The sequence below is a fragment of the Chelon labrosus genome, assembly GCF_963514085.1.
Source record: "Chelon labrosus genome assembly, chromosome: 12".
Classification (NCBI taxonomy): domain Eukaryota; kingdom Metazoa; phylum Chordata; class Actinopteri; order Mugiliformes; family Mugilidae; genus Chelon; species Chelon labrosus.
This window is the reverse complement of record NC_140345.1, coordinates 697,373-711,141: the sequence shown is the minus strand read 5'-3', so window position 1 is coordinate 711,141 and position 13,769 is coordinate 697,373. Positions and strand designations below refer to the sequence as shown.

Below are 13,769 nucleotides of genomic sequence, written 5' to 3'. Positions count from 1 at the left end.
AGCAAGATGCTGTTTGGGGGGCCCTAGTTTGTCAAACTATGAAGAGATTCCTAACCCATGCCACAATCTATTACACTTCATGAGCAAAATAGGCTAGAGTTAAAATGAAACATCTTAAGTTGAGCCACTCAGGCAAGTTAAACTGATAAAAAACTATAATGCAAGGAAAACAACAATCCTCTAAACGTCACTAAAAAAAAACAACAGATTTTGAGTATTTAAGTTAAATGTGGAAATCTCTGCAACATTGCGTGGACATCGGGGGCAGTACCCCTGGAGTGGCAGGCCGGGGTGGTGGTCCCCATTTTTAAAAAGGGGGACCAGAGGATGTGTTCCAACTATAGGGGGATCACACTCCTCAGCCTCCCCGGCAAAGTCTACGCCAGGGTGCTGGAAAAGAGGGTCCGGTCGATTGTTGAACCTCAGATCGAGGAGGAACAATGCGGTTTTCGTCCCGGACGTGGAACCATGGACCAGCTCTTTACCCTCACTAGGGTGCTGGAGGGGAGATGGGAGTTTGCCCAACCAGTCCACATGTGTTTTGTGGATCTGGAGAAGGCTTACGACCGTGTCCCCAGGAGCATCCTGTGGGGGGTGCTCCGGGAGTATGGGGTGGATGGCTCCTTACTAAGGGCCATTCAGTCCCTGTACCAAAGGAGTGTGAGTTTGGTCCGTGTAGCCGGTAGTAAGTCGGACCTGTTCCCAGTGAGGGTTGGACTCCGCCAGGGCTGCCCTTTGTCACCGGTTCTGTTCATAGTTTTTATGGACAGAATTTCTAGGCGTAGCCGGGTGGGGGAGGGTATCGGGTTCGGTGGGCGGAGAATCTCGTCTCTGCTGTTTGCAGATGACGTGGTCCTCTTAGCTTCATCGAACAGCGACCTTCAGCTCTTGCTGGGGCAGTTCGCAGCCGAGTGTGAAGCGGCTGGGATGAAGATCAGCACCTCCAAGTCTGAGGCCATGGTCCTCAGTCGGAAAAGGGTGGACTGCCTACTCCGGGTCGGGGAGGAGGTCCTGCCTCAAGTGGAGGAGTTCAAGTATCTCGGGGTCTTGTTCACGAGTGAGGGTAGGAGGGAGCGGGAGATTGACAGGCGGATCGGGTCGGCATCTGCAGTGATGCGGATGCTTAACCGGTCTGTCGTGGTGAAGAGAGAGCTAAGCCGAAAGGCGAAGCTCTCAATTTACCGGTCGATCTACGTCCCAATCCTCACCTATGGTCATGAACTTTGGGTAATGACCGAAAGAATAAGATCGCGAATACAAGCGGCCGAAATGAGTTTCCTTCGCAGGGTGGCCGGGCTCAGCCTTAGAGATAGGGTAAGGAGCTCGGACATACGGGAGGAGCTCAGAGTAGAGCCGCTGCTCCTCCACGTCGAGAGGAGCCAGTTGAGATGGCTAGGGCATCTGGTAAGGATGCCTCCCGGACGCCTCCCTGGAGAGGTGTTTCGGGCATGTCCCACCGGAAGGAGACCTCGGGGCCGACCTAGGACACGATGGAGGGATTATATCTCTCGTCTGGCCTGGGAACGCCTGGGGGTTCCTCCGGAGGAGCTGGCTGAAGTGGCTGGGGAGAGGGCTGTCTGGGTTTCCCTGCTGAAGCTGCTGCCCCCGCGACCCGGACCCGGATAAGCGGGAGAAGACGAGAGACGAGAGAAGTTAAATGTTCACTTTAAATAAGAAAATACAACAAACCAACATTTATTTTAAAGTGCAACAATGAAAACAAAAAAACACTAAAAACAATGCTCATTTAACAGCGCAGTCTGACAGAATAACACCTAATATACTTAATCAAAGTAATAATAATTTATAACATAATAGTTTATGTGTTTTATGTGATGGTCCTGGAGCTTCCTGGTCAGGAACATCCCTCTGGCTCAGCGTCTGGAGCTCCAAAATATTTTAGAATTGCTCCTGCAAAAACAAGGCTCCTTAGGTCATCAAGCAAAATAGATCATGGCGTTTATTCCTATTACATGACTGCAGTGATGTTGCAGTAATACAGACAATTAAAATGAATCTGTTTTTATAGTAAATATTGTGATGTACAGTGTCCCTTTAAAGCTTGTACCCAATTACCCAACTAAAAGTTGTCACTTTTAAGACTTTTCTGCATTAATTTACACATTGGACTAGTTAAAGAAATGAAACTAATATAAATGATCCACTGCCACAATAGTATAAAATAATAAACACGGTGTCTCATATTTATAAATCACTTAAAAAACAAACCTTTAAAATATTGATTTAAATTATAAAACAGTAGCACACTTCTAATTAGAGGCCTATAAAAAATAATAATAACATGAATAAAGGGGTCTGGAGTCAGAACAGACTCTCTACTCACATGCGACATATTCATTTTATATTAGCCAACTTTCATGGAGCAAACACTAAAGCTGAGTTTATGACAAAGAAATCCTAGCCAGCTAGCTAACATTTATCCAGGGCTAGCTAGCTGGCTGGCAGGACAAATAAACAAACTTGCTAAAAAACGGGGTTTCACCTCCACCTATCCAGCCCACATCACCAACAAATGTATTACCTTTATCTTTTGACCGTTTTTTTTTTCTGTTTTTCCGCACCACTGAGATAACTTCTTTTTGATGCCATTACTGCGTTTGTTTTGTTTAATATTCTTATTCATTCATTCATTCATTCATTCATCTTCTGTACCCGCTTAGTCCTGTTAAGGGTCGCGGGGGTCTGCTGGAGCCTATCCCAGCTGTCATCGGGCGAGAGGCGGGGGTGTTTAATATTCTCACTAATGGGAATGATGGGTTGCTGTCAATCATGCCCATCATACCCATAGACATATATATATGTATATATGTCTATGGTCATACCTATCGACAGCCCGCTACGTCACTCACTGTGCGACAGTGCGGGCCAACCATTGACTGTATATACTAGGGTCCAACGAATATGACGCAATAATGCCATAAAAACACCAGCCACTGTTTATCGTTGCAGTTTATTTTATTTACATCCTACGTTTATTTTTAAGCATATAAGGGATGTAACAAACACACGAGATCATAGACATATATATATGTCTATGCACAAGATAGCTACAGATAAAGACAGGACATTTTAATTCTCCTTAGATGAGGATGAACATGCAGCTTTGGGGTCCCCTGGTGGCTTGGGGGCCCTAAGCATTCGGCTTGTTCGCCTATAGCACGAAATGGCTCTGAATGAACTTTTACTTTGATTGAACTGATTGTCGGGGTTGGCCCTATATATTTCGCCTTTTTTGTGTGACACTTCCCCAGGAGCACTGTCAAAGTACTTTGGAGGGACAGAATAAGCCTAGTGCCAGTCCATATCCTCAGGCTCAACTGTGGGTAATGCATCAGGTGAGGGGAAAAACTGTCACCATACAGTATACATTTAATTTCTGGGTATGAGAATTACAACCAAAGGGAAATTACTTTAGTCAAAGTATCTCATTAACATGTGTGTATGTGTATGTATGTATTTCATCTTAGGTCCATCTCCATCCTCTACAGAGGTCTGTCTTGCACCCCCAACGTCTGTGCAAACTGTCCCCTCTGTGTCTGCAACCACAGCTGATCTACCTGGAAAGTTAACAGAACATTCTGAGATTAATAATTATGTTCAAAACTGCAATTTAATGTCCATAGGTCCTTCTTTTTTAGTCATTATCTTTCTTTGGTCACTTCAGCAACTTCCACCACAGTGTCCCCTTCGCACCATGTATCATCGTCAGCTCCAACAGTTGACCCAGCTGGATGGCCTTTTTTCCTCCCTGCTGTTGCAGTTTCATTTATCTCATTATATATTTTATTGTTTATTTTATTTAATTCTGTCTGTTTTTTGTACAATTGAATTTGTTATTATTTTTATATATCTAAGTGATTGTATTGGTTGTTACACTTTATTGTTGTTCTTGCACTACAAATGATTTTTGCACATTGCTGTTGAAGTTTTTTGAAACCAAAAATAATAAACCAGGTGACACTTAAGTGTCACCTGGTTTATATTGTCTGGTTTATTTTTGTTACTTTTAGTAGACAAGATGATATTCAATATCAAACGTAGTGCTTGAGTTTGCCCTACAGTAGAGTAGTCTGAGTTAGCTCTACAGTAAACCCAGAGGAAGTCTGGTCAGTTGTTAAAAAATCCGCTACAGTTTAACCATACATTCACGCTGTTTTATCTGTTTGTGTGTTTGCAGATGAGTGAGTTGCAACAAAAATAAATCTAATTTCCACTGAAACAACAGCATAATTTAAATTAATAATAAAATTATAAATTAACATGTCATTAACATGACAATGGGATAATGTAAACAACACTGCCAGAGCTGCAATGAGTTTACAGTAGGTGTGTGAATGATCAACAATCAATATTAGTGGCAGACATAGGGTCCCTAAATCAAATGTTGCTTAGGGCCCAATGGAGGCTTGGGCCGGCTCTGTCCAAACTCAACGGGGAATAGCACTAGTGTATCATAACAAAATATTGGTGAAATGAACGCGTTTCGCGGCAGATAATGCGTTATTTAGAGGCTGCGTTGCGGTGCCCCAGTCACTCCCACTATATGGATCTACACGGATCTAAATATCTGCCGAACGACTCCAAATTACAAAAAAGTTATATGGGTGACGATCGCATTTTATCAGAATCAGAATCAGCTTTCATGACCAAGTATGTGCACATACAGGGAATGTGACGCCGGTAGCTTTACCCTCTTGTACATAAACACACGAACTTAAATAAGTGAAAGAAAATTAAAAATAAAATAAAATAAATCTCAATAAAATATAGAATAAGCGCAAGAGCAGATACACCAAACCATTTGTACAGTGACTTTATAAAGTAGTGCAGAGTTATTGTTTGTTCATGTGAATGGTCTCACACTCTGCTCAGAGTTCATCAGAGCGACAGCCTGGGGGAAGAAACTGTCCTTGTGGCGGGTTGTTTTGGCGAACAGTGCTCTGTAAGGGGAGGAGTCTGAACAGATTGTGACCGGGGTGTGAGGGGTCTGTGGAGATTTTACTGGCTCGTTTCCTGATCCTGACCAGAAATAAGGTCCAGGTTGTAAAAAAAAAAAAAAAAAGGTAGTTCCCCTTTAATGGTGTACAAAATCTTAAAGTTAATTTATTTATTTATTTCAATAACAAAAATGGGGCATCTTTTGTCCAAACAAATCTTTTAGCATCAGATATTTAGTCTCGCTTGAATGTCCAACAAAATCGTGTGTGATGCCTAGATGACCACTAGATGGCAGCAGACGTTGCAGTGCCGAAGATGGGAGAAGTCAGTGGACAGCAGATTCAAAAAGGTATGAAGTGCTTTTTTATTTTACTCCCATCGGTTAGTTCCTTGTCTATTTTCTAGTTGTTAAGTTAGAGTAGAGTACAGCAGAGAAAGTAGGTTCCAGTACAGAGAGGTGAAAACACATAGATTGCGTGGAATGCCAAGAGTTTAGTCGATTAATATAGACAATCTGGCTCAAGTCATCATATCTTAATATATATGTAACTATATAACAGTAGATTACAATATGTAATTTTTTTAGTATTCAAGATGGTGGTTTGTTAAAGTAAGGATTTCTTTTATTATTGGACTCTGTATGTTTGTTATGCATCTCCCACAATTTTGAAGTGTCTGGATGCCGTTAAAGACTCGTCACAGAACTTTTAATTAGTGATCAATCAAAATCTTATCTTTTCAGATATTATAACTGGCCCATTGTGTTTATACTTTGTTTGCTTTACAAATACCAGGAATTCAGAAACATAGAATTAAATTATTTTTGCTTTGCGGGCAAATAAGATGCTTGAAAACTGACACAATATGTGAGTTAAGGTAGAAGATGTTTCTGTGAGGCTATGATAATCTGATAAACTTGTGGTCAGAAGTCAAAACCTGGAAAGAAATATTTTTTGTTTCATTATTTCCTCATAACTTACCATAATTTCTTATTAGATGTAAAGAATTGTTTTAAAAGACCGCATTATTTGAGGCTTCGCGCCTGTGTGTCTGATGTGGTAGTCTGCAGCACAGTGGCGCTGCAGGGTTCTGTGCTCTTTCCCTTCCTCTTCACTCTGTACATACTGGACTTCAGACACAATACAGACAGCTGCCACCTCCAGAAATTTTCTGATGTTACAGCCATTGTCGGGCAGGGAGGTCATCACCAACTTTGTAGACTTGGTGTGCACTGAACCACCTGTACATCAATGCCAGCAAGACAAAGGAGGTGGTGATCGACTTCAGCAGGAAATCACTACTCACTGCACCGATGACATCCAGGGCTTGGACATCGAGGTTGTGGAGGAATACAAATACCTGGGTGTTCACCTCAACAATAAACTGGACTGGGCACGCACTACAGTTTCCACCACCACGCTATACATACAGAATGTCTTTCTATTTATATTTTTCTCTATATATTTTTCAGTGTTGTTATTTTTGTATATATTTTTTCAAATTTGTTATTGTTTTTTGTAATATTCCTGTCAAATTCTTTATTGTTTTTTTGTATATATTTTGTCAAATTCTGTGCTACTGTGACTAGGAACTTTCCCATATATAGGATAAATAGGCAATGTCTTATGTCTTAAAAATATTTGTCTACCATTGTCTCAGACCAATTGTGTTTACGAGTGATGGCAGAAAAACAGAGGACAGATTTGTGACATAGAAGATCTAGGCAGTAGCAGATGAGGTCCCATTGGTTAAATCTGTATACGCAGCCGAGTTTATCAAGACAGTTGTTGAGGCAGTCAGTTTGTGTGTACTGACTTGGACAGCTGCCATGAGGGAGCAAAGGCAACAGGAAATCTGAGCTGAGACCAAACAGCGCCTGTGAAGGACCTGACCCGGCTGCCCCTGTAAAACCAGCAGCCGCCACCTTGAGAGGCTCCTCTTGACCTCTGGCCCCTCACTTCTGTGTCTGAAAACTCCTTCTATTGTGTCCATTGACGTTTACAGTCACCGTGCAATGAGTCGGCCGACTGAAACAATTACATTTGCTGTTGTTGACACTGCCTTTAGTGGCCTCAGAGATGTCTCCATGTCACTCTGATGACTTAATTGAACCTACTGGCAATGTTAAACCATTCAAACACACAGCAAATGACTGCTACGTAACTGCTGGAAGAGAACAGAAACAAGCTGAGTATCCAGTGTTGAACAGAGGATAGTCCTAATCTAAATGTCTTATATTCTTGGCAGCATCTGACTGTCTACAGACCTCCATCTCCAATCAGGCACTTATCAACTATTTGGCAACAAATACTAGGAATTCAGAAACAACATAGGAATGAACTTAGACACTTAATGTGCGCCTTTATAATGTTTGAAAACTGACACAGTATATAAGCTGAAGTAGACAATGTTTAGATTTTCAATTTTGTCATTACCAGTACATAACTATCATGGCCAGTAAACACTCACATAGTGTTTTACGATACTGTAAGACTGGTTAAATAAATAAAGGTTACAAATTAAATTTAGAGTCACCTTACCAAGCTTAAGTAACTAACTAACTACAGTTTGGTGAAAAACCAAGCAAATTTAATAAAGTAACTAAAAGGTAAATGAAAAAAACAACTGTTAATAGGTATATTTGCTCTTAAGAAAACAACTATTGTGCAGAAATGACATAATGAGTAAGCAGATATATATATTGCACTTGCGTAAACCTGTAACATTTAATACTCCACACACTCAAACACACTGTAACTGCACAATATAAGGAAATGACATGCACAATAAGACAGTTGGTTAGACATTGTTTGAATTGTTGGTGGGTAGTATTTAATGGTCAGTCTGGGCCGGGGTATGTGATGGAAGGCTGGATGTCAGGGGTTGAAGCAGGAAAAGCTCCTGTCATGACCCAGCGACTCTGAGGTCACATTTGTCCTCTAACTAAACATACAGCAGCATGGACTAGTCACAAAACAGGCCACAGCAGTTCTAATTTGTTTCCCAAATGTGGATAATATAAATGCATTTATCAGAGCCAGAACACTGGAATCAATCACAATTTGATTAGGCATTTCCTTTTGGACAGACTTTATTTTCGTCTGAAATTATATTCCAGAAATGATACAACCTTCTTTGCCAAAAAACAGTTTCCTGTGTTTTCTGTAGCCTTTCTTCTCCCCTTTTGTATTTTAATCTTTCATAATTAAAGTTAAAATGGGACCTAAGCACTTTGATTCTCTGCTGAGCTGTAAATCACAGCATACAGTACACGTTTATCTCTTTTTAATCAATGTTACTTGGCTACAAATAAAAAAAACTCTTTTTTTTTCTTTTCTGCTCATGTATTCTTCCACTTGAAGACTCTTGAGTTGTGCAATCAGTTTTCCTGTCGGCGGTGGATGTTAAAGGTAATTATGTGCAGTTTGAATTCCCTGCATCATTTAGCTGATATCACATTTCCCAGGGGACACTGCAGTGCTGCAGTTTCTCCCACGTCTGCATAACTGATTGTAATGAGATCAAATTGCACAAAATTAGGTTGTGTGTAGATTAAACTATTAAACGAGGCAATTATCCCCATTTGTTTACAGGTTTCCTTGCTCCCTTTGACTTGAAAGGTACAAACTCATATATGTTTGCTTGACATATAGTAGATTAATGTTTTGCATCCGGTCGATTGTGATTTAATTGCTAATTGCATAAGACAAGATACAAGCAGACAGAAAGAAAGTGGCTTCTTACATGATGGCTATTTCAGGCTCTTACCAAGTTGATGGTCCAGGAGGGCCTACATCCATCCTCTGCCTTGGACTCAAACATACTACAAGCGTCTCAACAAGACAGTCAGGTACCTTTATGTTGCAGTGGGAGAAGACAGGAGGAGCAGTCTATGACCTGCATAGCTGAAGGTTTCCCATTGTTTCCCTGTAGATCTGCAGAAGGTTTATTCACCATTAAGCACAGAACATATACCAACTTTATTGAAACTTTACAGTTTACCTGAAATGTCCACTTTATTTAAAAATATAGTCCTCCTGCTGATACTTGGCAAACTTATCAGTCTGAGTTTGAAAATGATGAGGGTGCAGCAGTTTCCTCTTCCACAGCAGTCCTGCAGATGTAATTAGCCCCAAACTAGATGTGAAAACCGAATCACTGAGACAGAAAATCATTCTCCAGTTATCTTCATAATTGATTAATCTTCATTTAGTAGTTTCTAAATTTGGGGTATTTTGCCATTGTAAATTGAATAACCTTGGTTTTAGGGCAGTTTTGTAGATATCACATTCACACTGGGCTCTGATGGCCAAGAATTTCAGCATCTGATCTCTCCCTGTTGTATAGCACATTATCATAAAACTGGTCAAAATAACACACAGATTCTTTCTTTTTTGTTATGCTGCACTTTTTTTTTTTCATATGATTTTGAAGATTCTTCTGTCAGATCAGTTTCAGATCAGATTCATACCAGTGAAACTCTATACCTGAGGTTCACGGCTGCAGTCGCATGAGAATTTTTCTTGCCATACTTCTGCAGATGTGTGCAGCTGTTTGGAACTTTGGGCCATGGGAAGCTGTAACGCTGTTGCCCCTCCTAACATGTTATGATGTTGCAGACGGCGGCAGTTTGAGGTCAGACGCTAGGTCCGGCGTCTCCGATCAGCCGACAGCTTCGTCAGTCCTCCGGCGAAAAGCGACTCTAATAAGTCCTGAAGGAGGCTGCTTCCGGATTCCGGATTCCCTTCTGTTAATTTGGGTCTGAAACGCCGCTGCGCTCCCGCCGCTCCAAGCAGACTGTAGACTTTAGGTAAAAACCTGTGCCAGCGCTGTTTGCTGGCTCTGCAGCACGATGAGCCTTGAAAGTGTTTTGAAACTTTTCTGCGTCGTGTTCTCACTAGGTAACACAATGCACGCTCTGACAGGTAAGACCATTCTTCAAAGACTCAAAGATTTGATTACGCAAATGAATTAATATCTGCTCTTTGTTTTCACAAATCTAATGGACAAATCAGAATCAGAAAACTTAATTAATCCTTTAAGGGAATTGTTTGGTTGCAGTTGTTCCCATAAAGTGACAGCTGCAAGGAGAGAAAAATACAAATAGAATAAAATAACAACCTACAACATCACTGGCCTTGCGGATCAGTTTGTTGAGTCTGCTAGCACTCACAGCCTGCTGCCGCAGTGTGCAAAGGACCAACAGGAGGGCACTGGCCACCATAGACTCATTTAACAGCTTGTTCAACCTTTTTCAGGTTAAAATGAGGACTACTGTTTTCTTTAGAAAGAAAGATAGCCACTGACATAAATCAATGTTTGTAAGTGTTTGTAAAGAAGCCAACAGCTTTTCACCCATGATGTATCTGTTATCTGAGGCCACGTACCTCCAAGTCTAATAATGTAATTTGTCCTGATGCTGAGACAACCTTTAGTGTCTTTTCACCCACATGAGGTTTAGGCCTGTGGCTGCCAGGCTTCCTCCTCAAACAGGCTGACAAGATGCAGTCTCTCTGAGTTCCTGTTCAGGTGATGAACTGATGTGATTAGGTGTTGAGTATGGGCAGCTCTGACAGTTTCTGTCGTGTCTTTCATTGACTTGTCTGCCTGTCACTGCTGCAGCAGACTATCAGCTTTCACTCCCCCTTTGAGGTCCAAGTTGCAAATTGTTAGCTTCATAGCATAATTGTCATATTTTAACATTTTCGGAAAACAAGAAAAAACACAAAGCACATTGGTATTTTTTATTGATATTGTAACGGTGGCCAAAAAAATGACTTAGGCAATTATGCTATGAGGCTAAAACAAAACTAAAATGAAACCTGTAAGAAACATGGATTATTTAAAATACTACAGCATTATAATTACCTAAAATGACAAAATGACAAACTTGAAAAAAAAAAAAAATGTACTTGAAGTGTACTTTCGTCTTTTAGTTTGGCCCAAGTCCTGTCCACTAACATTGAGGAGGTGTAGCTTATGACCTATACCAGTGGTTTTCAAAGTAGGGGCCGCCAGGGGGCGCTAGGGTGCCTCAGACAATTGGAGGGAAGATGAGAAAAACATGAAAAAACGAAAAAATAGAATCTAATTATTTTTTATCATTTTTGTAAAATACAATATAATTTTTGTAATAAAATCTAAAATAATATAATAATATTATAATAATTTCGATATATCAAAATGTTATTTGCCATGGTCATCTTTCTGATTCCCTGCCAGTCAAAACATTGTTCATGACCTCATAATCTGTGTAGACTTGGTGGTTTGCGCCATTTATCAAGCTGCTGTGCACCTCAAGCTAGCGTGTAGCTAGCGGAAAATGGACAGGTTTTTGACAAGAAAGAGAAGAGACCAAAGGAACAGACCAACTGCCCTACTGTGCAGGACACTGCTGCAAAAAAACCTAAGAAGTCCTGGCCAAGTAAAATCAGAAAATATGAGGCAGCACTTATGCTAAACAAATGTAATAGTTATTGAATAGTGAATACAAGTAAGAAAAAACATTCTAAAAGTTGATGTTTCTTTACATATTTTGTAGCATTGTCTGTGGGTTTGCAAAGGTGGTCCTCGGCCAGAAGCTAATGCTGTTTGGGGGGTCATGGCAGGGCAACATCATAAAAATACTGATAAGCTTTGATGATTCTTTTACTCACATAGCATTGTAGATTTTGGACAGCCTGTACCCTGTATACTGTTTTGATGTATAAGATGAATAATAATGCTGTTAGGTTTGGCTTCAGAATTATCAAGGAAGTTGTGCTCTGAAACTGATTTCCTCATAATGATGTTTGAAGGTCCAATAATCGGTTTAATGTGACAGTTTATTCAAAAAGAAATCAGATATCAGTAAAACTAGCTAAAACACACTGCATTTTATTTACGTTAAAACAAATATTTCACATACTGACAAGAATCTTTTCAACTTTTCTGAGATGAGCATGTAGCTTGTTATTTTGACATTCCTCCATTTTGTAACCGAGACTGACCTTTGCCTTTGGACCTGCCCCCGCTATTCCATCATGTAAGATATTGTGGAGATTGAGGCGTTTCTTTTAGACCTCTGTCTAAAGTCTTCTTTCTATGTGATCCAGGCTGAGGCTTATGAAAAGGTTCATTGTGTGATAACATTGTTTATCTGCTTTGAACTCCGCATGCAACTATAACAGACGGACAAGGGATCCTTAATCTGGTTTGGCTTCAGATATCCATTAATTCTGACCTGATATCGTCCAAAAATCTTAAAAAATAACCTCAACGCTAGTCACCTTCTTTTGAGAGAGTTTGAGATGTGTCTGTTATACAGACCAGCTGGAGAGTGTATATCCACAATGCAATATTGGCCAGCAGGAAGCTTTCTATATGCATTATTTGATCATTGCTATTGACAGTCTTGGTGAACATCCAGTGCTTATGTTGCTTCTCTGACTGTGCTTGCAGCACTCCCTCCAGAGTGTGTGCCGGGAGGCCACTCAGTCCTCCAGAACCCCTACCGCAGCACCACCTTCAGCTCCAGCTGGCTGCAACAGTCAGCCCTGCAGGACTTCATTTGTGACCACTCCCTCACTCCAGGCTGGTACCAGTTTCAGATCTTTGACAAGCCAGCCAGTATGCCCACCCAGTGTGTGGAGGTAAATTATGTTCTTTGTAAAACATTTTACAAGGACAGTGACTGTTTCTCATATATAAACTGTCAAGAGTTTTTAGTGACAATTGAAGAGCCATTCTAGTCGTTGTTGTCCACTTCCCTCCATCATCTCCACAGGCAACCATAGATTACATTTATTAAATTATGTTATGCATCAAGTCTGTCTTACTTCAAACTAAAAACCTCAAACTAAGAGGCTAGTTGTTTTCCATGATGTACAAGAATGAATGAAAAATAGTGGCTGCCTACAGCAGTGCAACAATTATGCACAAAAACCTAAAATGGTGTAAGGTACAAAATATCCAACAAAAATGTAAACATTTTTAAGAATAAAACTTTTAAAAACACAGCAATCAATTAGCTCAACTTAACTTGTTTGATGTGTATAAAACTCACACTGTAGTTATTTACATAGGGAAGTTTTTCTGGGTATTTCTGGAAGTATTTCTTTGGAAAGTCAGTTGATTCATTCACATCTGACTAGAACCATTCTAGCTGTCTTCCCTTCTTCAAGTCTTTAAGCTAAGCCAATCAAACCACCTTTTGGTTTTAACATCATATCTGCTAGATAGTAAGTAAGTTTTTATCCTAAAATTTCAAACATTACTTCCAGTAAGCTTTCAAGCTTTGCTGAGCATGCAAGTCCTAATGTTATATTGACACTATGTTACAAAAAGGCCTATCGTGGCCACCTACATTGTGTATGAGTCAATGCTGAAGTATTGCTCAAGCAATTATTGACATTACGTTGTCATCTAAGTCAAGTTAACTGGTGAAAAAAAATACAGATGAGATGAGATGAGAAGAGATGAGATAAGATAATCCTTTATTTATCCCAGTGGGTAAATTTGCAGTGTTGTAGCAGCAGGATAGTGTACACAAGAGACATTAGATATAGATTAAATATCTAATAGAAAATTAAATACAATAGAAATTACACTGTGCTTACTACTGCAAGTCACTCCACTTAAATTTACTGAAAGCTTTCGATAGACAGTCTTTAATATTAAAGAGCTTTGTCCAGACTGCGTGCTGACGATCGACCTTTCTAACTCTTGAGCTATTTTAGAATTAAGAATTAACTTCTACATGAAGATTTTATGTATAGATGTGGTCATAATGCGCACACTGTTGGTGTCATTTGAAGAGATTTTCCAACTTT

At 40.2% G+C, this 13,769-nt stretch overlaps 1 protein-coding gene across 1 annotated transcript in view; it reads left to right on the top strand.

Annotated features, from left to right (window-relative positions):
- vwde (von Willebrand factor D and EGF domains) overlaps positions 1–13,769 on the top strand; it is a gene marked incomplete at both ends in the record, with an annotated part of 65,639 nt that overhangs the window by 7,217 nt on the left and 44,653 nt on the right. Inside the window, one exon of the mRNA XM_084557799.1 lies at positions 12,368–12,590. Coding sequence (XP_084413925.1) covers positions 12,368–12,590 — 223 coding nt within the window. The remainder of the gene's footprint in view (positions 1–12,367; positions 12,591–13,769) is intronic.